This window comes from Microtus oregoni, unplaced genomic scaffold, assembly GCF_018167655.1.
Source record: "Microtus oregoni isolate MIOR12 unplaced genomic scaffold, Mior012 000005F_ref0000423, whole genome shotgun sequence".
Taxonomy (NCBI): Eukaryota; Metazoa; Chordata; class Mammalia; order Rodentia; family Cricetidae; genus Microtus; species Microtus oregoni.
In genome coordinates this window covers 480,478-508,081 of record NW_024543064.1, presented here as the reverse complement: position 1 = coordinate 508,081, position 27,604 = coordinate 480,478, and the positions used below count along the sequence as shown (strand labels likewise).

The 27,604-nt window shown below is 53.9% G+C and overlaps 2 protein-coding genes across 12 annotated transcripts in view; both read right to left on the bottom strand.

Moving 5' to 3' along the window:
- The window catches only part of LOC121448070 (agrin), a 29,589-nt gene extending 4,829 nt beyond the window's left edge, over positions 1-24,760 (bottom strand). For 3 of the 11 annotated variants that reach the window (XM_041651705.1, XM_041651710.1, XM_041651709.1), the window contains exons 1-31: positions 24,145-24,760; positions 22,067-22,328; positions 12,277-12,324; positions 9,665-9,880; positions 9,374-9,598; positions 9,060-9,284; positions 8,698-8,904; positions 7,516-7,734; positions 7,249-7,443; positions 6,964-7,164; positions 6,733-6,881; positions 6,543-6,648; positions 5,394-5,510; positions 5,151-5,315; positions 4,864-5,007; positions 4,649-4,773; positions 4,470-4,575; positions 4,056-4,388; positions 3,814-3,951; positions 3,259-3,386; positions 3,029-3,143; positions 2,827-2,946; positions 2,423-2,746; positions 2,133-2,349; positions 1,797-2,012; positions 1,216-1,445; positions 991-1,125; positions 761-860; positions 512-676; positions 237-348; positions 14-25 (exon numbers count right to left, since the gene is read on the bottom strand). In XM_041651705.1, coding sequence (XP_041507639.1) covers positions 14-25; positions 237-348; positions 512-676; positions 761-860; positions 991-1,125; positions 1,216-1,445; positions 1,797-2,012; positions 2,133-2,349; positions 2,423-2,746; positions 2,827-2,946; positions 3,029-3,143; positions 3,259-3,386; positions 3,814-3,951; positions 4,056-4,388; positions 4,470-4,575; positions 4,649-4,773; positions 4,864-5,007; positions 5,151-5,315; positions 5,394-5,510; positions 6,543-6,648; positions 6,733-6,881; positions 6,964-7,164; positions 7,249-7,443; positions 7,516-7,734; positions 8,698-8,904; positions 9,060-9,284; positions 9,374-9,598; positions 9,665-9,880; positions 12,277-12,324; positions 22,067-22,328; positions 24,145-24,351 — 5,262 coding nt within the window. In that variant the 5' untranslated portion in view covers positions 24,352-24,760. Of the gene's footprint in view, positions 1-13; positions 26-236; positions 349-511; positions 677-760; positions 861-990; positions 1,126-1,215; positions 1,446-1,796; positions 2,013-2,132; positions 2,350-2,422; positions 2,747-2,826; positions 2,947-3,028; positions 3,144-3,258; positions 3,387-3,813; positions 3,952-4,055; positions 4,389-4,469; positions 4,576-4,648; positions 4,774-4,863; positions 5,008-5,150; positions 5,316-5,393; positions 5,511-6,542; positions 6,649-6,732; positions 6,882-6,963; positions 7,165-7,248; positions 7,444-7,515; positions 7,735-8,697; positions 8,905-9,059; positions 9,285-9,373; positions 9,599-9,664; positions 9,881-12,276; positions 12,325-12,782; positions 13,489-22,066; positions 22,329-24,144 lie in introns of those variants that run through there. The other 8 variants (XM_041651715.1, XM_041651716.1, XM_041651711.1 and 5 more) reach the window with 7 other exon arrangements.
- A 1,513-nt stretch (positions 24,761-26,273) lies between these two features.
- Positions 26,274-27,367, bottom strand: LOC121448909 (ubiquitin-like protein ISG15). The gene is made up of 2 exons (XM_041653178.1): positions 27,306-27,367; positions 26,274-26,756 (listed from the first exon to the last, which is right to left on the bottom strand). Exons 1-2 carry the CDS (start codon positions 27,306-27,308, stop codon positions 26,280-26,282), a joined length of 480 nt encoding a protein of 159 aa, XP_041509112.1. The 5' UTR covers positions 27,309-27,367; the 3' UTR covers positions 26,274-26,279.
- Between the last annotated feature and the right edge of the window lie 237 nt (positions 27,368-27,604).

Here is a 27,604-nt window from a genome sequence, read left to right as displayed (position 1 = left end):
AGGCCAACAGTACCTTGCGGGATTTCTGACATCCGGAGAGCAGGTGGGGGGGTTGCAGAGCAAGAGCCAGAGAGCAGTGGGGGCAGAAAGGAGACAGATTGAAGCACAGGGCAGACAGAGAAAACAGTTATGTGAGACGTGGCTATCGGGGGCTACGAGCCCCGAGGGAGGAGGAAGGGAGGTGGTGGCGATAGGGTGTGGGAGATCTGGGCCTTCCTCATGCACTGGATACTCACCGGAGACTCCCCTAGCACACGGGGCCCATCACCCACTCGAAGGGCACCCTTGCGGCCATTTCGTTCCAGGGATACCCTGATCCAGGTGCCCAGGGCTATCGGCTCCTTGCTCCTGCAAAGAGGTATGGATAGGTTCTGGGCTCTGCTCACATCCCTAATATACACACTGACATCCCAGCCTCAGGGTAGTCTTTTAGGTCCTCCCTGTGATCTATGCAGATGGTTCAGAGACAACCTTGGCTAATGCCCAGTCTAGTTACCATATATAGGCCCACCTGATGACCGCAGCCCCTTTGCCGAGGTCATAGCGGAACTCCAGGTGCTGGTTATGCAGGGCCAGGGACACAAAGTCCCCCTTGCCATCTGTCTTTTGCCCATTGTAGAGGAGCAAGCCACTGGCCCCACGAGCCAAGAACACCACCTCCAGCGCCATCTTCTCCCTGGGGTCATGTGGGGTTGTGAGAGGGTATCACTGTCTCCTCATCAGGCTGGCTCCCTTCCCTTAACCTTCCTGCCCTACTAACCCCAGGTCTCTCTCGAAGGTGTGCAAGCCTTTTAGTTCCAGGTAGGAGAAGCCACTAAAGTCAGCCAGGAAGGGCCGGGAGTCAGCACCAGTCTCCAGGACTATAAAGGGCCAAACAGATGTCAGACAGGATTGCAGGCTCTGGTTTCCCTACTAACTGGATGGTACACCTGACCCCAAATCAACCCAGGAATTGACCGTCATCTTTCCCCAGCATCTCCTTGACCTTACCCGTCTGGCAGAAGGCACCTCTGCGTCCCAGGGGGCACTCACACTTGGCCCCGCCCCTGGAAAGCACACGACAGGGAGCTGCCCCGTGGCATGGGTTTGGCTGGCAGGGGTTCTTTTCATCTGCACAAGTCGGGCCTGAAGGGAGATTGGGTAGGGGTTCCAGGGAAACATGAGACTCTTCCCACAACACCTAGATACCTGCCCAGGTACCAGGCTAGTTCTCACCAAAGCGGTCAGGTGGGCACTGGCAGAGGAACATGCCAGCCTCCAGTGCCTGGCACATAGCCCCTCCATGGCAGGGGTTAGGCAAGCAGGGATGGTCTCCACATTCTCCCACACCCGAGCTTAAGACCACGGCTTCCTGCCAGTTGCTAAGCTCTAGCTGCTGGTTGTTGATGTCCAGTACACGGATGCATCCTTTCAGGCCGATGCCCACAGAGGTCCGGTCAAGCACCCTGACACCAGGAGGGGTCAGAGTCAGAGGCAGCCTTTCATTATCAGCTGTAATACTAACACGCTCCCTAAACTAGGGCTAGGGATCGGGGGTGCCCCTACGCCTACTGTGTTCACAGGGTGGTCATTTCCATAAACAAGACAGAATCAGGAGGTAGGGGTGAGGGTCAAGTGTCAAGGGTAGCCATCTTCAGAGGTTCCGTCAAAGGCTTGCTACCACAGATAACACAGCAGGAACCGGTGGAAGGTCAGAGGCTGGGTTGAGGTCAAAGTTAGAGCTAAAATCCACCCCATTCCTGTTACCCAGAGCCAGAGACCAGGGGCCCCGTCAGTCCCAGCCTATTCCTGCTCACATGGTAGCCTGTTCTTCCGGGACACCACCCACATAGAGGTACGTGTCCAAGTTGAGGCCATCAGTGCCACTGGGACTTTCGCCCACAACAGGAGTCTCGCCATCCACAGAAAGTGTGCCCTGCCGCCAATGCCGTGACAATTCTAGGCGGTGCCATCGTCCTGGTTCCACTGGCACTGAGCTGGTTAATATTCCTGGCCCTGAGCCTGTGTCAAACCTGGGCATGGGAACAGGTGCTTAGGAAGTTGGTCCAGGCCTACGTCACTTCACCCAAGACTTCACACCCTGTAGATTCAGGTCTGAATTGCTCTCGGCCACCTACAGAAGCCATGCCCACCTGAACTGTACATGCCCATCCAGCAGAGCCAGAGCCAGGAAGTCCTTGCCGTGTGCATTGCCATTGTAGAGGAGCAGTCCCTCAGTCTCCAGCGCCCGGAATTCCAGTGCCAGGCGCAGCGTGTGGTAGGCCCGGAGGGTGGGGAAGGCCAAGAAGGAGTGGCCCTCGAAAGCAGGAACAGAGGGGAATTGTACTGCAGGGAACAGATAGAGCTGAGCTAGAGGAGCGCCTGACACTCGGCTTCACCCTCTAGCCTAATCCCCGAGCCCTCCAGCATCGAGCAGCCTTACCCTCCTCACAGACAGTGCCACCCCTGCCTGCAGTGCAGCTGCAGGTGAAGCCCTTGCCAGAACCCTGGTCCTGGCAGGTGCCTCCATGGAGACAAGGTTGGGAATCACAGGGCTTGTGTGGGGGCTGTTGAGGGCCTGGGGTCCGAGGTCGGTGAGTGCTGGGGGCAACTGTAGGAGGTCGGCGTGTGGTTACTGGTGCTGTGGTTCTGCCAACAGGCCAGCTGGTGTGACTGGGGTAAACTCGTGGGGTGACGGAAGCAAACAGTCGGCTCACGGTGGTGGCTCTGGCCGTGGCAGCTCCCGTAAAGAAGGTGGGAAACCAGTCTGCAGGAAGGATAAATGTTAGGTAGGTGTGAAGAGCACACTGAGGTACAGAGGCTAGAGAAGGCAGGACAGGCACTCACCAAAGTCTAGGAACCGCACGTGATCTTGCAGAGGCCTCCTCACTGCCAGGGCCCATGGTCTGGATACTTGGATCTGTCGAAGCAGGGCCTGGCCCACATCTGGTGCCTGGAAGGCTGTGGCTAAGAAGAACAGGGCCCTGAGCATGGCCTGGCTCCACTTAGCCCATACCCAACACCTCCCATGAGGTCAACAGGGGCTTACTAGGATCAAAGTGAACGTCCACAATGGCACGGACTAATTTGCCAGGCCCCAGGTCCCGTAGGTGGACACTCCAGAAGTCCTTCTTGACATCTGAATTCCGGAACAGGTGGTCCAGCTGTGGACAGGTAATGGGTGAGGGCAGTAGGTACTGTCTAAACCCAATTACGATCGATTCAGTTCAGTCAGTCATCTGGGTCTGTCCTAAATGGATACCCCACAAACCCTCATACCGTGCTTTCAATGCTCCTTGCGGTCTCCCCAAACAACTCTGACTTGGGGTCAGCCATCTCAGGTGTGTAGAACAGCTCCTGTCCCTCGACCCCCTCAAGCTCCAGCACTCCCTGGAATGCCTTGGTAGCTGTGGGGGAGGGGCAGTGAGGCCCTGCCAATACCATCTAGCCTCCTAGGCAGCCACAGAAGCAAGCTCCACAGCAAGCCATGTGGGGTACAAAGCAGGGTTGTTAGTCAGATGATCATGGGGTTAGTGAGTGGGGACCCCAGGGTAGGGCTGGTGTCAGTTACCAGGCAATTCCTAGGAGCAGGCGCCCCAAGCTGGCTTGCAAGGAGAAAGATGGGTTAGGTATAGGGTCCTTGGCATAATCTCATAGTCAGTGGTTGAGACCAGAACGCACATGTGTGCCAAATCTCCAACCCCCCCCCCACACACACACACGCACTCAAGTGCTGAAGCCAGAATATTATAACCTGTTGTCACAAGATGAAGACTGTACTCCTGGTATGTCTGCACCATCCCAAGCTCACCCCCTTCCCCGTTCTCCACTTACCAGGACAGTTGGAGCCTTCTGAGTCCAGTGAGGGTGTCTTGCCATCTGAACAGCAGCCCAAAGGTGAATTGTAGCAGGAAGCCCTCTCAATTGGTGGCCCATGGGTCACCACAATGTTGCCCACGGGGGGCTCGAGTCCTGGGGAAATGTAGTCTAAGCACGGCCCTGGGTAGGAGCCACTCGTGGGCTCTACCCCCACAGCACCCTCAGACCTGCCCACATGCCCCTGAGGCCCTGCTCACCCCCAGACCCGCCCCCACTGGCCTCCTCATCTCCGCTCAGCTCCTCATCGCCACTCCCATCGGCGCTGCCAGATTCACTGAAGATTGATGTGGTGAGACCGGTTACATCGGTGGATGCTAATGGAGGCACAGTCAGCACAGGCCATGGAGTGCTCCTGGGGATGCTGACTGTGGTCTGAGGTCGTGATGTGGGTAGTGGGGTGGGCCAATCACGGGTGGTACTACTGGGAGCCAGAGGAAGGTCGCTGTTGGGGGATGGCAGTGCCTGGCTCAGGACATGACTCGGGGTAGTCATAGATGCAGACGCTGGGGGAGTTTCAGGAGCAATGATCTCTGTAAACAGAGGGATGTTAGGGGCTGGAGTCAGGACAGTCAAGTCCTGGTTTGTTCTAGGTAGTTGCTCCATGTCCTTACCCTGGCACGGGCCAAGACTCTGAGTGAAGATGTCCAGACCCTGACGACAGGCAATAGTTTTCAACTGGCACTCATTGCCATATGTGACACCATCTGATCCACAGACCTGGGGTGCAGGGAAAGGATGCTCGGGAAAGGTCTCCTCACCCCCACCGCTCTCCACATATTTCAGTCCTTACCTTGGTAGAGTTAGCCTCTGGGCACGTGAGGGTTGGGCAGACACAGTGGGCAAACCCGGCCTCCTCTACGCAGGAGGCACCAAACTCACAGTGCATCTCCACACAAGTCACAGGTGTCGTGGAATCTGCAGTAGGCAGAAAAGATCCCTTCCAACTCAAGAACTCCCACCCTCAGCATAGGAAGTCCTGGGGTCAGCACCAGTCCTGGTCCTCACCTGCTTCACAGCCAATCTGGCCCAGGGCTTGACCATCTGGACATTGCCCACACTTGGGACCAGCCACACCAGGCCTACAGGAACACAGTCCAGTCATCTGCTCACAGTCATCTCTCACAGCACCCCGAGGGTCACAGCTGCAGGCTGCGGCAGTGAGAGGGAAGAATCTACAGTTTAGTAGCCCCCCTCACACCTGCCGCCCCAGAGCCCTACCAGGTATTGGTCAGGCCAAGATATGAGCAGCAATGGGGTGGACAGGCAGGAGTGCTTGGGGCTCTGTTACTCACGAGTGCAACCACTGTGACCATCAGTGACAATGCCACGGAAGTTCCAGAAGCCAGGCTCACAGCGATCACACCTGAGGCCTCCCACACCTGGTCGGCAGGAGCACTGGCCTGTGGCTGGGTCACAGGTACCACTGTAGGAGCCATGTGGGTTGCAATGGCAGGTGCCTACAAGAGGAGAAAGCACCGGTCAGGGAAGACGTTCAGCTCTGTCAGACCATGGTCAGACCAGGTTCAGGTACTCACTGGGACAGCCAGCGAAGCCTACACCCTGGGCAGCAGTGACATTGTCTTGGCAGCAGCCATAGGGGGTTTGGGCACAGTGGGGAAGGGCCATAGGTAGCAGTGGAGCCAAGGTAGGACCTGAGGAGAGGTGTACAGAATTCAGATTTGATGTGCTAGATGTTTATCCTAAACTCAATTATTTTGTCTCAGTGATTCCTGCCACATGAGTCATCCTTCTTGACATCAGTTCCCACTGGGAACCCAAAATCTGGGGCTGTCATAGGTGAAATCACATATCACATATAAAGACTAAGTAAATGTAGAACCTGAAACCCACAAAACGTAAGAAGCCACATACATACCCCCATGTACACATACATTACTGGAGTCTCAAACACATAATAAAGATATAAGAGTACACATAAATGAAGACACATTTATACGCATTCACTATATTCCTCAAAACATTATTTATTCCTGTGCATATACACGTGTATATGCACAAACATAAATCAGCACAGTCTCCTTCCTTCCTTCCCTCCCTCCCTCCCTCCCTCCCTCCCTCCCTCCCTCTCTCCCTTCCTCCCTCCATTTCAACACAGGAGTTCTCTGTGTAGCCCTGGCTGTCCTGGAACTCACTCTGTAGGCTAGTCTGGAACTCAGAAATCTCAAAGGCAAGCACTCCCCTTCCCAGCCTGTCTTCAATCTCTTTTCTATAAGAGCGAAAGTGCCTAGTGGTAACCCTCTAATTCCCTGTGGCCTCACATTTAGAATCCTAATCTGGCTCACAGAAATGAGTGTTTGGTGCACACCTTTAATCCTAGTATCCAAGGAGCAGAAAGCAGGCAGATCTATGAATTCAAGGCCAGCCTGGTCTACATAACTAGTTCCAGAACAGCTAAGGCTATCTATGTAGAGAGACTCTGCCTCAAAATAAATAAATAAATAACAACAGCAAAAAGAAAACCAAAATAAATAAATAATTAAAAAACAAAAGACAAAGCTACCGTCATCATCAACAAGAATAATACAAGTCACCACAGAACGTGAGCACGCCCATAGCCTTAAGTCTCTGTCACGCACCATAGAACATGTACACACAGTGAAACAGAAGCACAAATGCATAGAACATGCCATTACATGCCGAATGTGTTTGGCACAGCTACTCACCACGGCAGGCTCCCTGAGCAGTAACATACAGTTCTTGCTGTGATTCACACCTGGCCTTCTTCAGGTCACACTCAGTGTTATAGGTGATCCCATCTGAGCCACACACCTAGAGGAATGGGGTCAATGAGGGCAGCCTTGACCCTCTCCTCAGTGCATCTACCCTGGAGCCATGGAAAGCTGTGTTACTCACTGGGCTTCTAAGAACACTCTGGCAGCTGAAGTCGCAGACACATGGCCCATCCTCCGAGTCCTCATCCCAGATACCACCACGCTGCCGGCACAGCTCCTGCTCACACTCATTGTCTTCCCCAGAACCGGAGCCCCCTGAGCCACACTCAGCTGCAGGAAATAAGAGCAGTCACCTATGAGGTCTCCATCAGAGACTGAGGTCTAGGGGTTCACACTAGTCACCTGAGCTTACCCTGCTCACATGGCCCTGCACGGGCCTCTTCTATTTGTACCTGCTGCTGACAGGCAGCTTCTCGTAGCTCACAGGCACTGGGGTAGGTGACGCCATCACTGCCGCACACAGGGCCGGGTGGGGGGTGCTCACAACGGGGACACACACACTGTCCAGCTGAGCACACAGCCCCAAAGGCACAAACTGTGTCTCCACAGGTCTCTACAGGAGATGGTAAAAACAGGAGTAAGCATGAGTCCCTGATGGATGGAATCATGGGAGCTTATCCCTTCTGGCTCCACTCACGGCAGTGTCCGGCTGAGGCCACATGTAAGCTGATCTGGTGTGTACAGGCGTGGACATGCAGCTCACATTCACTAGCATAGGTGTGTCCATCGGAACCACATACAGGCTGGGCTGAGGCCACACACTCAGAGGGGCACACACAGCGTCCAGTCTCCATCTCGCACAGGGATCCAAAACGGCACTGCCCGCATCGGTCTGGGGAGGAAGCTCTATCACCACGTTGACCAAAAGCCTCTTCCCAACCCAACCCACTTGCCCACCACTGACCACAGGGTCCTCTGCGGGCCACCCGGATTTCCCTCCTGAGGGCACAGGCCATGGATTCCAGCTCGCACACGCTGCCGTAAGTGACATTGTCGCTGCCGCACACGGGATCATAGATACCGGAACACACCTGCTGGCACTCGCACACAGCTTCCCCGTTCTTCACTGTGCATACTGCCCCAAATGCACACTGCACTCCATGGCATGGGGATGGAGTCTGGTCTGGGGAGGAGGTGGTACTCAGTCCACATTCTTCTCCAGATGTGGACAAAGCCCACTCCCATGCAACAGCCCCTCTTCAGGGTGGGAATGGTGGAGGAAGACCTAGATGCACAGGACACAGCAGAGAAAGGGACAGACACACAACAGAGATGGATGGGGACATATGAGTTTCTGACTGTCCATTGCAGGTCACTGACCCTGGACCACCAGCAGCCCTGGGATATCATGCACATGGGGTTGAAACTTTTCCCCCATGGATGGGAAAACCCTGTACCCCACAATCACAGACTACACAGGGAAGAGGGTGTCTGTCAACTTGCTCTGAGGACCAGAAGGCCAGGCAGTAGCAAGCCACTCCCCCCAGCCGCGCCGGGGGCAGACCTCAGGCTGTGGGCTCCTGGCGGGCAGGCGCGTCACCTCATCCTGCCAGCAGATCAGGCTGGAAGACACAAGAGTCGGAGCCGAGAGGGAAGGAAGGACCAAGAAGAGATAGATGCAGAAAGAAAGATGGACAGAAGACTGACCAAGACAGACAGCAGAGGCAGGCAGGGCCATAGAAGCCCACAGCCCCAATGGGACCTGCGGGCCACTGCCCAATTTCCTCTACCCTCTCCACTGGTCCCTCAAATCCCAAATTACAATCAACATCTACGAGGCTTGGGACTGCACTGTGTTCCCAGAACAAGGAATCTCCAGCACCACATCCACTCCTGCCCACCCAAGACTGATGATAATGGACCAGAGGACCTGCTGGTGTAGCAAGGCCAAGTACACACGGCCTTTGTCCCATCTCTTAGGTTCCCCGGTTCCCCTCCTCACAGCCTCCACATGCCAGCAACCACCCCCCCCCCAAGTGACCCCCAGGACTCCAGGAGGTACATGACAAGGAATGGAAATGGTGTATGATTGGGACAAGGAATGATGCAAGACCAGCTACTCCCAGCTGGATCCCAAGTTGCTCACCACACGGGCCCTGGTGCTTGGGGGGAATGGCATGCTGTTGCCGACACTCAGCCTGTTGGCGCCAGCAGTCATTGTCATATGTGTGGCCATCCTGAGCACACACGGGCCTGTAAGCCCCATCACAGATGACACGATCACAGGAGCAGTGAGGACGGCCACGGCGGGACAGGCATACAGAGTTGAACTGGCAGGTCTCTGGGCACTGGTCTGGGAACGGGAAAGGAGATCACATCGGCCAGCTGTCTACTATGTACGGAGTCCTCACGGGCACCTGACATGGTGAGTAGGGACATGGAGTATGCAGGAGTGAGCCCTAATGAGGCACAGTGGCAGGGCTGGATCAGTCCCCTGGGAGCACGAACCTCGAGTCTGGCACTGGCCAGAGCGTACTTTCTGGAGGAGCAGGCCACGGGTTGCACCAATACGGCCCATGACACAGTCATTTTCATAGGTGACTCCATCATCTCCACAGATAGGTGTGTGCTTGGCAGGGCAACTCTCTGGCCGCAGAAGCATCTCTGGGAGCCGTGTACGCGGGTTCACACGACAGATGTGGTTCGGGTCTGACAAGCTGCCCTGGCAGGGGTCTAGGGTCCGAAGGTAGAAATGAGGGGCTGTCACCAGCGCACATAGGAGAGTCATGTGTGGGAGAAGCAATGCATAGTGCTTTGCTTACCACAAGGGCCATCAAACTTCTTGAAGATGTGCTCCTGGCGGGCACAAGCATGGCGTAGCAGCTGGCACTCACTACGGTAGTCAATACCATCACTGCCACACACAGTCCCATCAGGGGCCCCAAAGCAGGAAGTGGGACACAGGCATGAGGCAGTCTGTCCATCGGCTGAGGGTACACAGGTACTACCGAAACTGCAGGTCACATTGGCACAGGGGTTCCGGGACCCTGTGGGTTTACAGGTGATGTCATGTTGATTTTCCACTGCCCTCCCCCACGCCCACACTCACTTACCGCATGGTCCTTGGCGAAGCAGGCGAATGCGCCGTTGCTGGTTGCACTGTGCGCGCTGTAGCTCACACTCATTGCTATAGGTGGAAGCATCCGAGCCACACACAGGAGCCACAGTAGTGGGGCAGACATTCTTCTTGCACACACAGGAGGCCTGGCCTGGTTCCTCGACACTGGGCTCACATACAGCACCAAAGCCACATAACATTCCCCTGCATACTGAGTTTAGACCAGAGGAAGGATATTCAGAGGCAGGCTGGCCAGAAGTCACTGCTAGGTCCACACACCCACGAGTCCTCGAATCACAGTCTGTTTGTGCCCAAATCTCATGGGAAGATCCGTATTTAATTATTCACATGGCTAATCTCACCCCAAACACATAAGCACCTACATCCTACAATTGACAGAAGCCAACGCACATGCTCAACCTGGAAGGCTCCTAGAACTTTCCTTTATGGGAGAACAGTTTCCCTCACTCCACACTCTACCACTGTAGAGTTCATATCCTGACGCTAGGACAAAGCATTCACTTCCTACCACAGTGGTAGAGAGTAAATTTAACTTCGCTCCTAGTCTTTGGTAGGTTGGAGATGGAACAGATGGATGCCCATGAGCCATGGCCTGTGTCTAAAGTGTACAAAGTAAATGCTGGATATCAATAAGGGGCCTGCGCGTACCATTGTGGGGAATGCAGTTTATGTAAGGGAAAGAAGACCTCTGGCAGTTTGGGGCTTTCAGAAGAAGCTGAAATCACCAAGAAGGAAGATCTCGTCCCTCCTGACCCTATCTTGAATGTAGACAGTGCTAGGCCTCTTGCCCCTAGTCGATAACACTCAGACCTAACCTCATGCACCATACTGAAGGACACATTCTACCTACTAGCAGCCCTCCCCACTGGTAGTGATGTGGTCCGCTTTTAAAAATGAGGAGAAGTGAGAGTCACTTCCTCCTGCTTCCCAGTTCAACAGGCAGCCTGCTTACTCACCCACCAACCTCTAATAATAGTGAAGGTCACAGAGCGCACAGTGGTCCTATTGCCTTAATAATAACTTCCCACCTGGGGGCACAGCCTCACCACACCACAACCCAGTCTGGGCTTCCAGATCTTGGGAGAGCAGCCCAAGGAAAGACACTGGTGTCAGGGACTAAGACTTGGGCCCACAAGAAGAGACCAGGATTAGGTCAGAAGCACCCATCACTCACTACAAGACTCCATTTCTATTATACCCCAACATTGGCCAACTAGGCCCAAAGCCTATTGTCTGCCAACACTATATACTCAAGGAATAAAGGGTAGTTGTTTATAGATGGCCTTTCCCCATTTGGCCATCAAAAGGGAGGAGAGACCCTCTGATATCCTGCAGCTGTATCAAGTTCCAACTTTTGGATGCCTGGGCTCCCCATTCCCAGGGAAACTGCCTACCTGGTTTTACATGTGGTTGAGGCCCCCAGAGAGCCCTGACTTCCCAGTATAGGACAGAAGGAGGGAGGCCCTGCCAGCGCCAGGATACCTCCACTACTCTCAAGACCCAGGAAGTGACCCTGACTATCTATGTAACCCAGGGCTGCTTCCTAGAAAGAGAACAACAGGTCTATTCTCAGAATGACACCCACACCCCAATCCTAGAATTCCTTGATGTTCCCATAACCCATATTCTGGTCAAAAGAGAAACCATGGCTGGGCATGGTAGCATGTGCCTTTAATCCCAGGACTTGAGAGGCATAGGCAGGTAGACCTCCATGAATATGAGGCTAGCCTGGTCTACAAAGTGAGTTCCAGGACAGCCAGGGCTATTTAGAGATTCTGTCTTAGCCGCTGACCCCAAATCAAAAACTCCAGGAACCACGGCTTTGTCATACATGAGATAACACCAGACATATGATTTCAATAAAAACTAGTGGGGTGCCCAGGCAGCACAGTTGATGGGGTGGCAGGCAACAAGGACAGAGCTGGGAACTGTACCCCACTTGCAGTAAGGAGCCAGGCTGGGCCAGCTGAGATACAGTCTATCCCTACTAGTCTCTGCTTTCTTTGTAACATGGTCAATTCCTCTTCTCTTTATCATTAGCTTAGTTACAGAAGCCTACGTATTAGCAGCCCCTCTGGGAGGGCTGGCCCCAACCCACAACGCCGTAAGAAAGGTCAGCCTGCCTCTTCCACCATTCGCTTCCTCCCCCACCCCAGGGGCAAACCTAGGCCCTTCCAGCTGTCACTGGCTTTACTGAGCCCTCCCCCCCACTACCCAACCCACTTTCCCTTCTGTGCTTCTCTCTGTTTCCAGCCCCACCCTTTCCTGAATAGGAAAAAAGACAAAGGAAAGGAATCCCTCCACAAACAGACTGACTTCAGCAGAGCTCCATCCAGACCTCACACAAATCCTCTGACATCATCCCTCCACTCGTAGGTTCTAAGACTGGCCCTGCTCAGGAGTATTGGCCATCACCTAAAGGCCCCCGTGGAGTCCCTGGAAGGGATCCAAGTTCCCTTGTCCAGCTTCCCGCTCCAGTTACACCTGGTGTACACACTAAAAGACAGCCCTAATCCCGGCAACCCTGTCCATTTTCACCCCCATTTTATCAGTATGCCAACCACCTGCCCCACCACTGCTACTCACCATCAGGAGGCATAGGAGGCGCTGCTGTGAAGTGGGTTCCAGGTTTGTCTAGAAGGGGAAAAAAAAGTTAAGCTTCTTTGAGCAGGTACAGTGCCCACTCACTCCTCAAGGTTCTAGTTATAATCACCAACGCTCAGAAGGTCACTGACCAATGCAGAACAGACAGAAAGGCCCTGGACTTTTCTCTGCCCCTTGAACTTCACAGTCACCTGCTTTCTCTGGGTAAATCCAGTTCTTGCCCCTACTCCCAATCCCAGCACTGTTGCGTCTTTGCCTACTCCCACAGTTTTCTTCAACTCAGGTCGAAGGTCTGCACCATCAGAAGTCTAAGACTAGGTTATAAGAGGCCCTGGAATTTAGTGTGACCTATCCAGTATCCAGAAGGAAAAGGTACCCCATCTGCAACAACCCCTGGATTTGATATGACCCTGCCTGCCCTGAAACCCTTGGTAACTGAGATGAGGGGCTCAGTGAGCAGAACAGGGGTACATCCAGCAGCCACGTACAGTTGCTGAGGAAAAGTAGCACTGCAAAGCCCAGCGTGGAAGTAGCCAACAAGATCAAGCAGATGTTGCAGGGGATCATGAAGTACCGAACCAGCAGGGAAGCACCAGGCTGCTGCCTGGGTCTGTGTTCCAGTGGTAGAGGAGGCATGATACAGCTCTAGCCCACTTCCTGGGTGTGGGGGTCCTTATGGAGTGCCCTTAGGCCTCTTCGGAGCTACTCCCCCCATGCTGGGTGCCCTGGAGCAGCAGACGGCAGCTGTGATCTCAAAGTTTAGCCAGTTATGGCTGGGGGAGCACCAGGCCCTCCCCAGCCCTCCAGGATCATGGTGGGAGATAAGCAGAATTCTCTCCAAGTAGAAATCCCAAATGTGAGCTCAGAAGCAGGCAAACGAAGATGGAGAGCCAAGGCAACCCCTGTTGGCTACAATTCTTCCGCCCACTAGCCAGTGCTGTCCTCTGTAGCCTCTGGAGTCTGAAATGCAGGGAAGGCCCCAGAGACCACGGGTGCCGGTGCAGGGCCTGTCTGCTCCTGCCTAGCAGAGGCGGGAGCACGATGGCAGCAGCGGGAGGAGCAACCGCTTGGCTTTGAAGCGAGAATAAAGAATCACGGAGGCGCCTGCCCACCTCCAGTAGCAGTAGCAGTGGTGGTGGCGGCGGCGGCGGCAGCAGCAGCGGCAGCAGCGGCGGTGGCGGTGGCGGCGGCGGCGGCGGCGGCTCTTGTCCTCGCTGGGTTGGGGCAGTGAATGAGGGGCGAGGGAAGCCGAGGGGGCGGGGGCGGTGAGCAGAGACAAAGGAAGATGTCTCTGGGGACTTTAGCGTCCACAGGGAGTCGCAGTTGGGAGCAAAAAGGCTGGGGTGGATTAAGACCAGGATGCGAGATGTACAAACGGGCCAGAGCAGCTTAGGGTAGAGGTAGAAGCTTGGAGAGGGTTGATGGTGGTGGTGGTGGTGGTGGTAAGAGGGCAGAGACCAAGGGAGGGGCAAGTGATGGGAGGGCAATGGGTCTGGAAATCGGGAGAACAAGGGAGAAGTAGGAAAGCGCTAAGTGTTTTCATAGGGGAGCAGAGGCTGGGCCTGGAGAGGAGGCAGTTGCTCAGCCCCCATCCCATGACGGTTACAGAGGAAGGTGGGCAGGAGGCAGCCAAGTGGGAGGGTCAGCTGAGGCTGCTGTGCTGGCAGAGACAGTCCTCCCTTATCACTCTTTATGCCTGGCTGGGTTGAGAGGTCTGCTTGTGTTTATGCATGCATTGTGCTAAAGCCTGTTGTTTCTGATCCTGCAGGCTCTGTCCTGTTCATGGAGGCGGGGGTCCCCCAAGTGACGTGTAAGGTGCTCAGGTGGGTTACAAGCTGGAGAGTGAGGTGATGGGTTCAGAAATCATCCCACCGGGGGCTGGAGAGATGGCTCAGTGGTTAAGAGCATTGCCTGCTCTTCCAAAGGTCCTGAGTTCAATTCCCAGCAACCACATGGTGGCTCACAACCATCTGTAATGAGGTCTGGTGCCCTCTTCTAGCGATCAGGCATACACGCACAAAGGATATTGTATACAAAATAAATAAATAAATATCTTTTTTAAAAAAAAGAAAGAAATCATCCCACCTACCTTTCCCCTTGTAATTGAAGGTAACATCTTAAGCCACCCATTCACTCAGCTCCCCAGCAATGAGAAAACATGCAAATAAGTCCATGCAAATGGCTGTGGAATTCCTGCCATCCCCAAGCTACTGTGCAGACTCCAGCAGGGTCATGTGGGGCAAAGGGTTTGGGATAGGTTCTATGAGGGAGCTCCTTTCCTGGCCTGTGTGGGAAAAGATCCCCAGCTATCCACAAGCTTGGGGAGTACCCAGGTTCTGCACCATCCCCACTTGACATAGCTCCCCCTGCTAAGTCTTCATCTCAGCTGAAATCACACCAACAGCCCCCATGCCAAACACCTGGGTTACACTAACTGGAACACAGTATTCACAACTCTAGTCAGGCTCCTGTACCTGCTGTCAGCAAGTCCCACTTTTCGGCCAACCAGCCTTTCCTGGGGCACTAAGACCCTACATTCATTCACATGTTGACTGGAAAAGGCCCTACTTCTATATTACCTACAGCTGAAATCTCTCCCAAGACCCTCCTGGCCAGACACTTGGCACTCCCACTGTGCCCACACCCTTTTGATTTGCCAGACAGGTTTCTCTACCCCAGTTGATAACTGTATCTTTCCATCCTCTGGCCAGGCACAAAATGCGATCCTCCACTGGGTCATTCATTTGTCACCCATGATAAGAGGTTTTCCATCCTTTGTGGCCCCCAATTCAATCTTCTAATGAACTCTTGAAGGAAACTCCACTCCCAGACGGCCTCACCCTCTCCACAGGGGAGCTCTGGCTCCTACTGGACCTTGGCCAGTGACACAGAGGTAGTCTCTGTGATGCTAGCTCCCCGGGTACCGGTTTGGCCTAGAAAGCCAGGGGAACTTCGAATCGGAGAGCCCAGTACAGCCCATACACATCTTCGGTTTGCTTCCCCGCCCCATAGAAAGTGCCAGAGAACAAGCACCCTAGGCAATCAATGCCCAACAGGCCACACGACACTGCTGGGTATGTTTCAGCCCTGGGATGTCCCAAGTGTGCTCTCTGCAGCAACCACAGGAACCAGGGTCTTGGAGGGCTGGGTCCTACTAGTAGTAGGAACTCCAGCAAGAGCTGGCAGAAGAAGCCTCAAGTGACCTTGGGAAATTTGCTGTAATCTTTGCCTGCCCCCTTTCACCAAGCAGAAACCCTGAGATCTGCCACTAAAGAGATCTCAATAATTTTTTCAGTGCTCATCTGGGGCTCTAGTCAGTCCTGGGCAACACGGGAATGGGGCTTGAGGTTTATTGGGCCTAGCCATGGGAAAGGGAACTAGGCAGGCCGCCTGGCCCCACCAAACCCCAGTCAGTGTCTGAGCCCCCTGCAGGGGCAGGATGCCTTCAAAAAACAAAGAGCCTTTGAGGCTCTAGGCCAGTGGGGGGAGGGGAGCACAGGCTACTGGAGTTATTTTGGGATCTTTAGACAAAATCATTCAGCCTAGACTGAACCAGCAGTCTCATGCCCAGGAATGAACAGGATGCTGATCCAGGCTTACCCCTCTGGGCTAACACCCTACCAACATGAAACCACATATATGAGCCAAGACACTAAGTACTCCTGCCTTCCAGCAGTCACTCAAACATGCATGCAGGAATGGCATCCCCCACCTGTCAACATACACACTAGACATTCTTTGTGTAGCACAAAGCTTGTCCCTCATTCCCAGGCATAATGGGTGTGGCACTATGCTCTGGTACTTCTCAGGACCAGAGGAGGTTGGGGGATGGGGCCTGGAGAGGGTACAGAGTCCAGCGGTTAGCTCACTCGTCCCATTCTCATGCAGATAACCCCTTCGCCCTTCCTAGATAGCCTTCAACTCCCTTAGAAAATGTTAGAAAAAGAGTTTGAAGTTGGCTGGCAGAGAGGAGCCCACGGAAAAAGCTGCCTATCCGGACATTCAGCACACATTCATTCCCCAACGCACAGGTCTCATCCAGCCAGTAGACATGCCCCACCCTCTGACCTCTGGTCAGCCGGGGTGAGGCTCACACTCTCTTTGGTGGTGAGGAGTTCTCGGGATGTATTGCTCAGGTTAATAGAGGTACTTGATGGAATTAGTTCTGGCTGCCCAGTGAGGCAGGGCAGTACCGCCCTAGATCTCTGGTGTTTGGTCTTTTCTCTCTTCTCTCCTCCCCTCAGCCTTAGACAAATAAGCACTTTACAGCAGGACAGAGGCACTCGGCCCTGCTTCTCCAGAATTTCTCTTGCCAGCTTCAGGCCTAGGTCAGATCTGTCTGTACCCACCCAGCCACCCACCTGGACAGTTATCCTGCTCTGCAGGGTATTTGGATTAAATTAAAATTTGGAATAGTGTTAGGAATATGCTCCCAACCTAACAAATAGGGCTGTCTTTTAGGGTAGCCAAGATGCTGCCAGATAGCTGCCCCTTCTCTACTCCTTGGCTAGCTAGGCTCCTCAACCTAGGGCCGTTCAGACAAACTAATCAACTCATCTCTATCTCTCTGAGAAAGCTAGGTGTGTCTGTCTGGCTTCTGGAAGACATCATGGCAGTTTCAAATGAAGTCAGATGGGTGAAGTGAAACCTACACATTGACTAGGTAATGAGTGGAGCCACAGTCACTGGGACAGAGTCCTTAACGCTGATCCTCAACCTTTCAGATTTGAGAAATTCCACCACGGACCTGGGAATTTTCCAGAATGACCAAGAGCAGGCAGCTGAGCAGGCACTGGTAGAAAGGCAGTGAGGGTAGGAACGGTCACGCTGTCCCTCCTGTTCCTTAGCTGTGCCCAAGCCCAGCTTTGCCAGGCCCTACCTATCTCCAGGAGGAAAAAGGAAGGAGCTAGGTGACTCCCACATGTGATCAGTGCTTGGTGAGTCAGGAGACTTTGCCCCCTGCTCAATACTCCAGCTGTGCTGAGTTGGATTAGTGGTGGACAGGAGAGGGGATCAACACAGCAGGGGTCCTACGGCCCAGGGGTACAGGTTTAGTTCTAGATGGGCAGCCAATGAGGATGAGAAGGAAAGGCAGTAAGGAGTGGGAGGATAGAGGACTAGAAGTGGAGGAAGGAAGAAGCAGAGACAGATCCAGAGAGAAAGGAGGCTGGGACAAGCAATAAGGAACTTAGGATCAGCAGATAGGAAGGCCAGCAAGGAATGGGATTAGCTTGCTCTCTCAGCCAGGGGACAGGCTGAGTAGTGGGTACTCTCCTTTCCTCACACTCACGGCAATTTATCGACTCTTTCCCAGGTGGCAGCAACCACCTTTCATTCTTGGGAAGCCACCAAGCAGATGCCCCATGAACCCTATAGGGAATGGTTGTAAAATGGTGACTGGACATGTACAAGAAGGAACCGATGGAATTAATGATGAAAAACATCCTTATACCTGACGGCTTCCTTTTCTGAGTAGGGGATAGATATCTTAACCCTTCTACCAATATCGTGTCTGTGCTGCTCTGTTTCTCCATATATGCTGGAACCTCCAGTTGTGGGTACAGGCACCTGCACAGGCAGATGCTAGCCTACATTTTCTGGGACTTAGGGCATAATGGTCAAGGGCGCTCAAACTTACCTCAGGCTAGCAACAGATAGAGGTCAGAGGGGCTGGCTGTGTCAGCCTCAGGGTCTGACAGGCTTGTAAAGGTCAAAGACAAAGTTCCCTGATCTACTGTTCTCACAGCAGCTCACCAAACACATCCCTCATTTTTTTTTTTTTAATTTTTCAAGACAAGGTTGGTTTCTCTGTGTAATAGTCCTAGCTGTCCTGGAACTCAATTTGTAGACCAGATCAGCCTTCCTTTGCCTCCCAAGTGCTGGGATTAAAGGCGTTTGCAACCACCGCTCAGCCCCCATCCCTCAGTTTAAATGTTTACAATACACATCAGCCACTCCTAGAGGTGACCCTGGCCCTCCAGCACAGCTGGACCCAACAGAACCCATAGCAAGCAGAGGTTGAGATTCACACGCACTTCAGGACAGCACCTGACCACTTCGACTAAACCCAGAAAAACCAAGATAGTGAAACCACCCCACCCCCCAGCCGCCGGCCTAGGCATACATATGTATATAAAGTTCGCACAGTTGGAAACAGCCTGGTGAGGACAGAACATCCCTGTCTTCCTTGCCTCCAGGCCTGGGAGGGGCCACCTCTATTCCTTAGTAAATTGCCCCTGCAGGGGGTCTTCCTCAGAGGAAATTCTCAGGACCTGTGCAGAGGATGGGAGGGGTGAGATCCCTTGATTCCCAGATCCCCCACCAGCTGTCTCAGCTTCCAGTGGCCTCCTCCTGAACCCCTCTTCTAGCTGGTAACTGTCCCAGATGGGCAGAATTACTATGAGCTGTTGTGGTAGTCCCTAGTCCAGTCTACCAGGGCTTCAACGGGTTAGGATTCTATGTCCACCCTGTGGTAAAGAGCTAACCTGAGTCTTGCAGGAGGAGAAAAAAAAAAAATAGCTGTTTTCTACCATTATGTGACTTCAGCCTCTTGGGCATAGCAACCAGGCATAGGAAACAACAGAGTCCTTATCAATCAGTGATCCAGGACCCTCTTGAATCTGTGGTCCTCAGTGTATCCTCCACCTCCTTTTTGAATACCTCCATCCTATTCGCTCCTACTTTACCTTGTAGGAAACCAATGAGTAACCACAGACCTGAACTGGGGTGGGGGTAGCCTTAGACCTGGGTCAGTGTCCGGTCTCTCAACTCCTCTGGTCTGCAATGGGGGTCCCATGCCCACAGGATTGCTATAAGGGGCTCAAGCAGGTAGGAACAGAATTTGCTTTGTCCAGAAAGATCCATGTAACAGACATGGTTTCAAAACACCCCTCCCCATTTCTAATTGACAAGGGAGATGGGGGTGGGCATTTTCTCTGGGTAGGGATGAGTCTGGAAAAAGCCAAGAGTAAATTCCATCAGCTTCATCTTGCCTATTGCCTGCCCAAAGGGAGGCCATCTCCACAGAAATCAATAGTGTCCTGACTGTCACCCACTGATTCCAGCAAGCAAAGTCCACCCCCCACAAGGCTGCCTCAGTGAGTCCAAAGATGAGACAAGTCCATTCCTGCAGCCAACTTCTTACTAGACCTCCCTGACGTGGAAGAGAGGAGGCCCTTCCGGAACTACCTGGGCAGGCCCTTCTCTCTGGGCAAAAGGCAGTTGGGGTAGCAAGTAGCCTTCAGCTCTAGCAGCCTCCAGCCTGGACATGCCTGGGGGAGGGGCCCTCAAAGGACTGTGGGTGGGGCTGTGGAGTGGTAGAGAACCTGGAGTCCAAAGGGAGGGCCACCTCCCCCCTCAGCAAAAGGAATGTGGGGGAGGTGAGGGGAAAAAAGTGGCAACGGGAGTCTAAGCCTGGCCTGGAGGGCAGTCCTCCCAACAGTCTAGGGTCCTTCGTAATATCCTAGGCAACCCCAGGACCAGCAGCCAGCCTTAGTTGGTTAGACTGCTCCTATCCACTATCTTGGGACCTAGAGCTCCTCTACTGTATCTTCCTGAGAACCCTGGATAGCAGAGACCTAGGGGGCAGAACCAATCTGGCCGGCCCAGGACAAGGGAGTCACCAAGACCCCAGTTTCAGAATTGAGAAGGGCCAGGCTGGTCAGATGCCAGGCTCACTCAACCAGGGCCCCCTGCCCTGTACTTGTGCCAGGTTTTGGCTAGAACAGACAATACTGTCTTTCTCTGCTCCTGGCTTTTAATAGGGAAGTGTAGGTCCCCAGCCAGGCTTTTGTCTCTCCTGGAGGCCTCTGGGAGGTGCCAAACAACCTTCTCGAGACGGGGTGAGGACAGGGTATGCCTATGCTCAGTGCCCTTAGCTTTGTCAGAGTGAGAGGTCCCTTTCCAGGAGCAGCAGCCACTCTTGCCCAAAGGTGATGCAAAGGGAGGGGCACATACCTGCCCCAGTTATGCCAGGAATGTGGCTTCCCAGGCAGAGGACCAGAGGAGCCTTTCTGGGGGTGGGGGAGGTGCTGGCTGGCTGGGGGGGAGTGTTCCAAGAGTGAACAGGAAGTCAGAAGTGGCCCAGATTTCACCCAGTTCCCAGCGTGGGATGGTGCAGGTGTAGGGGACCTGCAGGCAGACTGGGAAGTTAGATTGGAGGGACGGGCTTGTTTCTAAGTATGAGAACCTTGGATGAGGCTCAGAAGCCTCATCACCAACAGATCAGGAAATGGACCCAGTTTTGGAGGAGTAGGCAAGAAGCTGTCTCATTTTCATCCTAGACCCTAACGGATGGCTCTTTGGGAGTTCTGACATTGTCTTAGCACCCAACTTATCCGACTGCACTCTGGTCTGCTTCCAAGACAGATTTAAGACACCATTCCAAGCTTCTTTCAGTGGTGTCCAAGCTCCTTGCTCTGCCCCACCCTACCTTCCACACACCTTCACACACACACACACACACACACTAAGCATCCCTAAGTGTCAGCCACATACAAGTGCACAGGAAGGGAGGCCTTCTTCTTCCTAGCTGTACTGCTCTACACTGGGCTCTGCCAGCAACAAACCAGAGTGTGCAGCATGGGCATAGCTGGCTTTGGTGAGATGCTAAACCTTGTTCTGCCTCTCCCTACCTCTGAACTCAGGGAAGTCCTCAGTTACTGACTACTAGATCCACCCAGCTATTAATAATTCACCTTCTTGATCTTGATTCTTCTCAGCCCCCTACTCAACCCAAAGTTGACATATCTACGTTTGGCCTCACATATAAATCCTCCCCCTGCCTTTCCTGCCCCCCATTTCCCCAAAACACAAACTTCCACAGTAATGCTTGAATCTCTGGTTCTTGTCTAGATAGGGTCCCCACAGCAAGAGCCCAGGAGCTGGCCATACCTGGCTGAGAGGCTACAGGGTTTTCAGTTCTGGCCCTGCCCCTCTTACACCCCAGGCCAGCAAGGAGACAGGATTCTAGAGACATCTCTCAAGAGCCCAAACAGTATCAAAGCAGAAAGTCTTCAGGGCTGGCAAATCACATCACATCAGAGGACCAGAAGTCATGACCATTGCCACGGCTCTGAGAGAAGGAAGTTTCTGTCCCCAGTCCTACATCCCTTTCCAGGCAGCCATGAGGGAACAGACAGGATGTGGTAGCAATGAGAGAAAAAAGTCTTCTTTACCACATTTCCCTTCAAGGGTCTCAGTCACCAATTGGGGCTGTCCTGAGGAGAGAGGGGAGACCTGGGTGGTCATGTGATTCTAGTCACCTTCTAGAAGATGGCAGCCTAACCCCACAGAGTTGTTCTTCCACAAACTGTGGGTCTCTGGAACACACAGGCCAGCCCTTCACCTTCCAAATCCCCACACAGGGGTTTACTCAAATGTATGGATCAAGATAGAAGTTTGGACTCCTATAAGGATAAGATAGGTGGGTCCCAGCTTGTTTCATAGCAAAGGGCCTTTCACGGGGAATGTGGAGTGTTGAGGAAAAATTGAGAGAACAGAGATACCTGTCTCTTTGCAGGGCAGCGGCTTGCTGACGGTTCCAAGACCAAACAAAGACAGCTAATATCAGAAGTTAGGGTATCTAATCTGTGTAGCTAGAGATGTAGCCAGGAGCAATATTACATCATCAAAGCTAGGCAGCAGAATGGTTACTCTCCTGCCCATGGCAAGCTGTCCTCTGTAGTGTGTGCCCCCCCCAAATATCCCATAAAATTTCTGTCACGATCAGCGAGCCACTGGCTCTTAAAGGTACACCCTCACCTGCACGCACCTTCTACACAGAACTCCACCTCTTCCAGGTTCCTCAAAGTGATCCGCATAAGACTGGAGTTGAGCATCAGTTCATTCTTGTGGGCTGGCCACAGGTAGGGTGGTGCTGGGTTCACAAAAAAGATTCTAGTGTCCCCAGTGGATACCTGGTTGTCACAGATAAGGGGGTCTCCGAAGCCACCAATCACCACCTTGTTGCCACCATCTAGCAGACTCTCCTGGGCCACCACATCTTTGCCTTTCAAGTACCGCCACACTCGAACCTGAATGGACATGGGAGGTAAAGGTATTGGTCCTATAGGGACAGGGTGCCAGACTAGACACCTGAGCCCTTTCTCTTCTTCTGGTCTCACTTTCTCAAACCATTGTCCACAGTGGACTCCAGCCTTGGGCAGAGATGTTCAAAGTTCTGTGAGTCAGCCCCTCAGTCAAGGCTGCAGGGAAGTACACACCTACTGGATACAGGACACATAAGAAGGTATACCACCTAACCTATATTCCCACCCCAGATCTAACCGGCCCAAGTCCAACTACAAGGGTCCATCTCAGCCAGGGCTTGTCTGGCACACAGTACCAACATTCTAGACCTGCTAGCTCACTACCACTCAGGACTAGACACTTCAGATGGAGGGACTTACTTAAGAGTAAGATCCCAGTTGGGATCTTCACAACCCTGTGTGTGGGCTGACACCTCCCCCAGGAAGTAAAGGCCCACTTCTTTGCTCCACAGTCTGCCTGAGTCTGTACAGCCAAGGCAGCTCTGAACCACAAAGTCAAGTTTGGGCAATGCAAGTCGGCCCCACCCTCCACCTTCTTCTTTGGGGCCCTGAGGGCACCCCCTCTGACAGACATGGCTGGAGGATGTATGTAGCCAGCAGCACCCATAGGACAAGTCCAGGAGCCCAGACAGTTTTTGGAAAGGAATTCTAGGAAGGGGTCCCTTTTTCAGGTTCTGTGGGGGTTTAGGCTCCTGGAATGGAGGGAGCAAAACGACAATGGACAACCTGTCCACCTGCCTAGCTACTGCTAGGCACCTTAGAACCGCAGCACCTACAGGACTTGAAGAACCTCATTTACCTGCCACCCCCCAAGCCTCCCCGCAGTAAACTATTGAGGGAGATAATTCAAATGGGGGGGGGAGCTCAGTTTTCACACCTCCCCCACCCCAGCCACACCCAGGAGCAGCGGGGAGGAAGTCGGGAAAATCCTGCAGGGACTTGGCAAAGTGCCTTGGCAGTGAGAGGAGGGGGCCCAGCCGGGGGAGCCCATGAACACACGCTACTCTGAAAGAAGTCACCGTCCTTCCCATCCCCAAAGAGCAAGAACAATCCTATTTCTAGTGAAGTGATTTGAGGAGCTAGGAGAACCAGCAACGGATGTTCTGAGGGTACCCATCATACCTATTCCAAGGTGCTCTCAAATCCAGCTTTAGTGGAATAAGAGCTGACTCTTCTACTGTATGGTAGGGAAACCCAGGTCTTCCGCGAGAACGGGGCACCTGCCCCTGCTCCTTGTGCATGGGAGACTCAGACGTAACCCATCTCTGTTCTTGCTCCACCGAAACCCAGTCACTGCAGCACCTTACGCAGACTCCTCGGACTTGTGGATTAGACGACGCACCCCTTCCTTTCCGCGGACCACCCCTTCTCTCCCTCGTGGAGGCCTCATCACAGTCTGTCCCCAACACACACCTCCCCAAACCCTGTATCTTCCCTTTAGCGAGGGTGTACACTTGTTTCCCACAAGAGGGGCTTTGGACAAGGGGGGAGGGGGCAGCCACTACTGCAACTGGGGCCTGGGCACCTTGAGAAGAACCAAAACGGCCCCGCAGTAACTTTCGCCCTGAGCTGCAGAGTTTTCCGGGACCTGGTGCCCCACCCGCAGACTTGGCTGTAGCCAAGGGAGCTCAAGCTGGGGCTACAGGAGCGTTCCGGTCTCGTTTCCACGGCTTGGGGCCGGGGTCCCAGCAGGGCGGCCGGCACGCGAAGGGCGGGCCTCGGGGCTGGAAACCACGGGGATAAGGGCCCCCGGCTGGGATTCCAGAGGGCTGGGGTCTCGTGGGGTCTTGCCGGGGCCCACCTTGCACGAGTACGTGTGCTGCACCGGGTCCACGTTGAGGATCTCCTCCACAGTGCCGGTGAGCACCACATTCGCCTCCTCCTCGCGCCGCTCCAAGGCGCGCTCCGGGCACGTCCCGCTGGCGCCGGGCAGGGTGCGCTCGGCCACCACCATGAGCAACAGCAGTGGGAGCAGCGGGGCCGGGCAACACAGCCGCAGGCTGGCCATGGCGCAGCCGAGAACGGCGGAAGGCGGCCGGGAGAGCGCGCGGGCAGGACCGTTCAGGGGGCAGGACAGAACTGGACCGCAGCTAGGCGGAGGAGGTGGGAGGGCGGACGGCGTGGGGGCGGGCCAGGGGCGGGAATTGAGCAGCACCGCCCCTCCCCCTGGGAGCTCAGCCCGCCTCTGCTCCCTACGACCCGCGCGGGCAGCGAACAAAGCCCGGAGACTGCGGCGCCGAGCTGAGGCGGGGGCCCCGGCTGGGTGGGTGGTGGGCCGCCCTGGGGGGAGGGGAAGGTGGGGCGCCGGACGCCCCTCCCCCCCATCCGCCCAAACTGTCCTTCCACCAGGAAATGCAGCTGAAATCAGGTTAATGTATAATCTAGGAGCGACGTGCCGGGACTTCCAAGGGGCGCGCCGGGAGCGGCCGGACTCTCTGGATAGGAAAGGCTACCGGAACTGGACCTCCGGTTCCCCTTGGGTTGGTCAAGCAGCAGGATTGCTCACAGCTCCCGCAGCAGTATGGGGCCTTCTATAGGCTTTAAGGTGGCCCAGTAGGGCTACGCCCCCTGCCGGTGGCCGATCGGCTGTGACTGGTCTGAATTCCGCTCAGACCCGCCTACCTGCCTTGGCTGGGTAGGACAGTGGCCCCTTGTCGACCAGTGGCTACCTTCTCTTGTCTTGCTGCGGAGCCTACCGCGGCCCCGCCTCCCTCACCACCACGCCCCCCCCGCCCCCCCATCCCCGGGTACCAGCGTATCTCCAAGTTGGCCTGGCTAGGTAGGTACACCGTATAAACTGAGGCCCAGAGGAGCCAAGCTAGCTCCGGATCTACAGAAGGTTGAAGGAAAAAGAGAAGACTGCTTTGTCTTCACAACACTGGGATTACTGTGCCTGGGCCCCAGGCCTTTGAACCAGAAGCCAGAGTGAAGTGTGGGTGGCAGAAGCTCTTCCTTCTGAGAAAGACTCTACCACTAGGACCCTGGCAGCCTTCAAGGAAGATGGTGGTCAGTGAAGATTTGAGGTCACATCTACACAGTGGACAACAGCATTGTTAGATCTGGGGTCACTCCAACCAGAAGTGGGGGCTTCTGAGTCTCCACTTAAATTCTCTGTAAAGGTCTGAAGGTTCAAAGTGTTAGGCCCCCAGGGCCATAGAGATACTTGTCCTGACTTGCTGTGCCTTAGGCTGCCTCAAAGCCTGAGTAAGTAGATAGAGTAGGAAAAGACAAGAGATAGAAATATCAGGCAGGAAGGGGATGAAACGTTTCCAAATTGTGTGCCTCCTATCTGAGATATGATTTTCTACATGTGAGCCCTCAGTTCCAGGTACCTCCCAGTTATGGCCTCTTTGTAGCCCAGAAGAGGAGTATTTACTAGCCAGCAGTTGCTGCCCTAAACAGCAAGTGACTGACGGAATGAGAGTGAAGCCCTGTCCTGCCCTTCTGTGAACTAGTGCAGGGGGGACTAGGAGCCCCCACAGAAGAATTCACCCTCCTCTTTTGCAGCCCACCCAGGCAGGTCCAAGAACATTCCCTCACTATTCCCAAGGTATCTGGGGAGCAACTAGTCCTATTAGGTTACTGGTAGGACCTACCCAGACCTGTCCCTGAGCCAGATACAGAGATGGGGACCAGTTGTTGAGCGGCTGAGCCTCAGAACTGGGTCCCAGAAAAAGTGTCGTTCTCTAGGCATGAATTACCCAAAGGGTTTGGAAGGTAATTCTCTTAGGAGGCTTTAACTGCAAAATCCTTGTCCCTAACTTGGCAACCCAAAGCCTGTCACAATGGATGGACCTGGGTTCTTTTACTTGACCTCAGCAGGGGTTGTAGAAGGGCAGCCACAGTTGGCCATTTCTGAAGGAGGACAAGCAAACAGGAGGCAGAACTTTACATTGGATCACTTTTAATTACCAACATTGGCTCTGGATAGAGGCCTTAGGCATAGCATTCCCCTCCCCGCAGGCGCAAATTCATGAGCACTGTGCACTGGGGCTTTAGGCCGTACTCCCCCAGGGGCTCTCTGTCCTCCATGGGTCTTCCTTCAAAGCTCAGCCAGAATTGGTCTTCCTGTACTTGCTCCTTCTGGGACACCTCCCTCTTAAGCTCTGCTACTGTCTGTGTCAGCCGGACCTCATAAATGGTGCTGCGGCCCCTGTCGTTCTTCACCAGGATGCTCAGAGGGTTGTTGCAATTCTGCACCAACAGCATGACTGTGCTGCCAGGGACCAGGCCCTGGCTGAGGAGAGTACCACTGTCTTGCAGCACCTTGCCACTTTGGTTGGCCAGGCGCTGCTGGAAAGCTGCCACTCCAGTCTTCCGAGCAATTTGCCTCTTCAGTTCCGACACTGTCGCGGAGTCAGTCAGGGACACCAGGAACTCTTCACTCAGCGTCTTCACCTTCAGGTTCCAGGTCTGCAGGAATCACACGGTTTTAGCAGTGGTTCCCAACCTTCCTGATGCTGCTACCCTTTAATATAGTTCGTCATGTTCTGGGAATCCCCAACCATAAAATTATTTTCATTGCTACCTCATAACCAATTTTGCTACTGTTATGAATCATAATGGATATATCTGATATGCAGGATATCTTAAATGCAACCCCTCTTGAAAGGGTCATTTGACCCCAATGGGGTCTCAACCCACAGGTTGAGAAGCACTGGTTTAGAGTCTCATCTGGCACCAGTACCGGGAGTTACTACATTCAAAGCACTGGTCACAGGACCAGTTCCCATAGCCCACCCCCATCTAAAGGGCCAGCCTCCCAGAGCCATCACGTTTCAGTTCACCCACCAAGATATCCTTCTGGGTCAAGCCCTAAGGGATCTAGTCCCTCCCAAGTAGTGATCTTTGAGCAAATATGGCTCAAATTGTGACTATTTTGCCTCTGGAAGATCCTATCAAGGAATGAAGGAAAGTCAACAAAAATCGAGCCCATCTGCCTCTGTCCCAAATCGGACTCACCATGGCTGTAGGCTTTATTTTAGCACTAGGCCCCCTTGCAGGAACTAATGCTTGTCTCAGCTTCTGGCTGCTCCCTGGCATAGCCAGAGGCTGGGTCAGCTCTTTTAAGTGTGTGAGCTGTGGGTGTCAAGAGGCGGAGTCTCCGGAAGTCAGAGCGGCTTTCTGTTTCGGTTTCCGTTTCTCAAGGCATACCTTAAATGAGTGGAAAAAACAAAACTGAATGAAAACTCTGGCTGGGAATGAAAGGGACTGGCTCTCAAGGGTCTGCCTGTGCATTTTGAAACTCCCTAAATATCCAG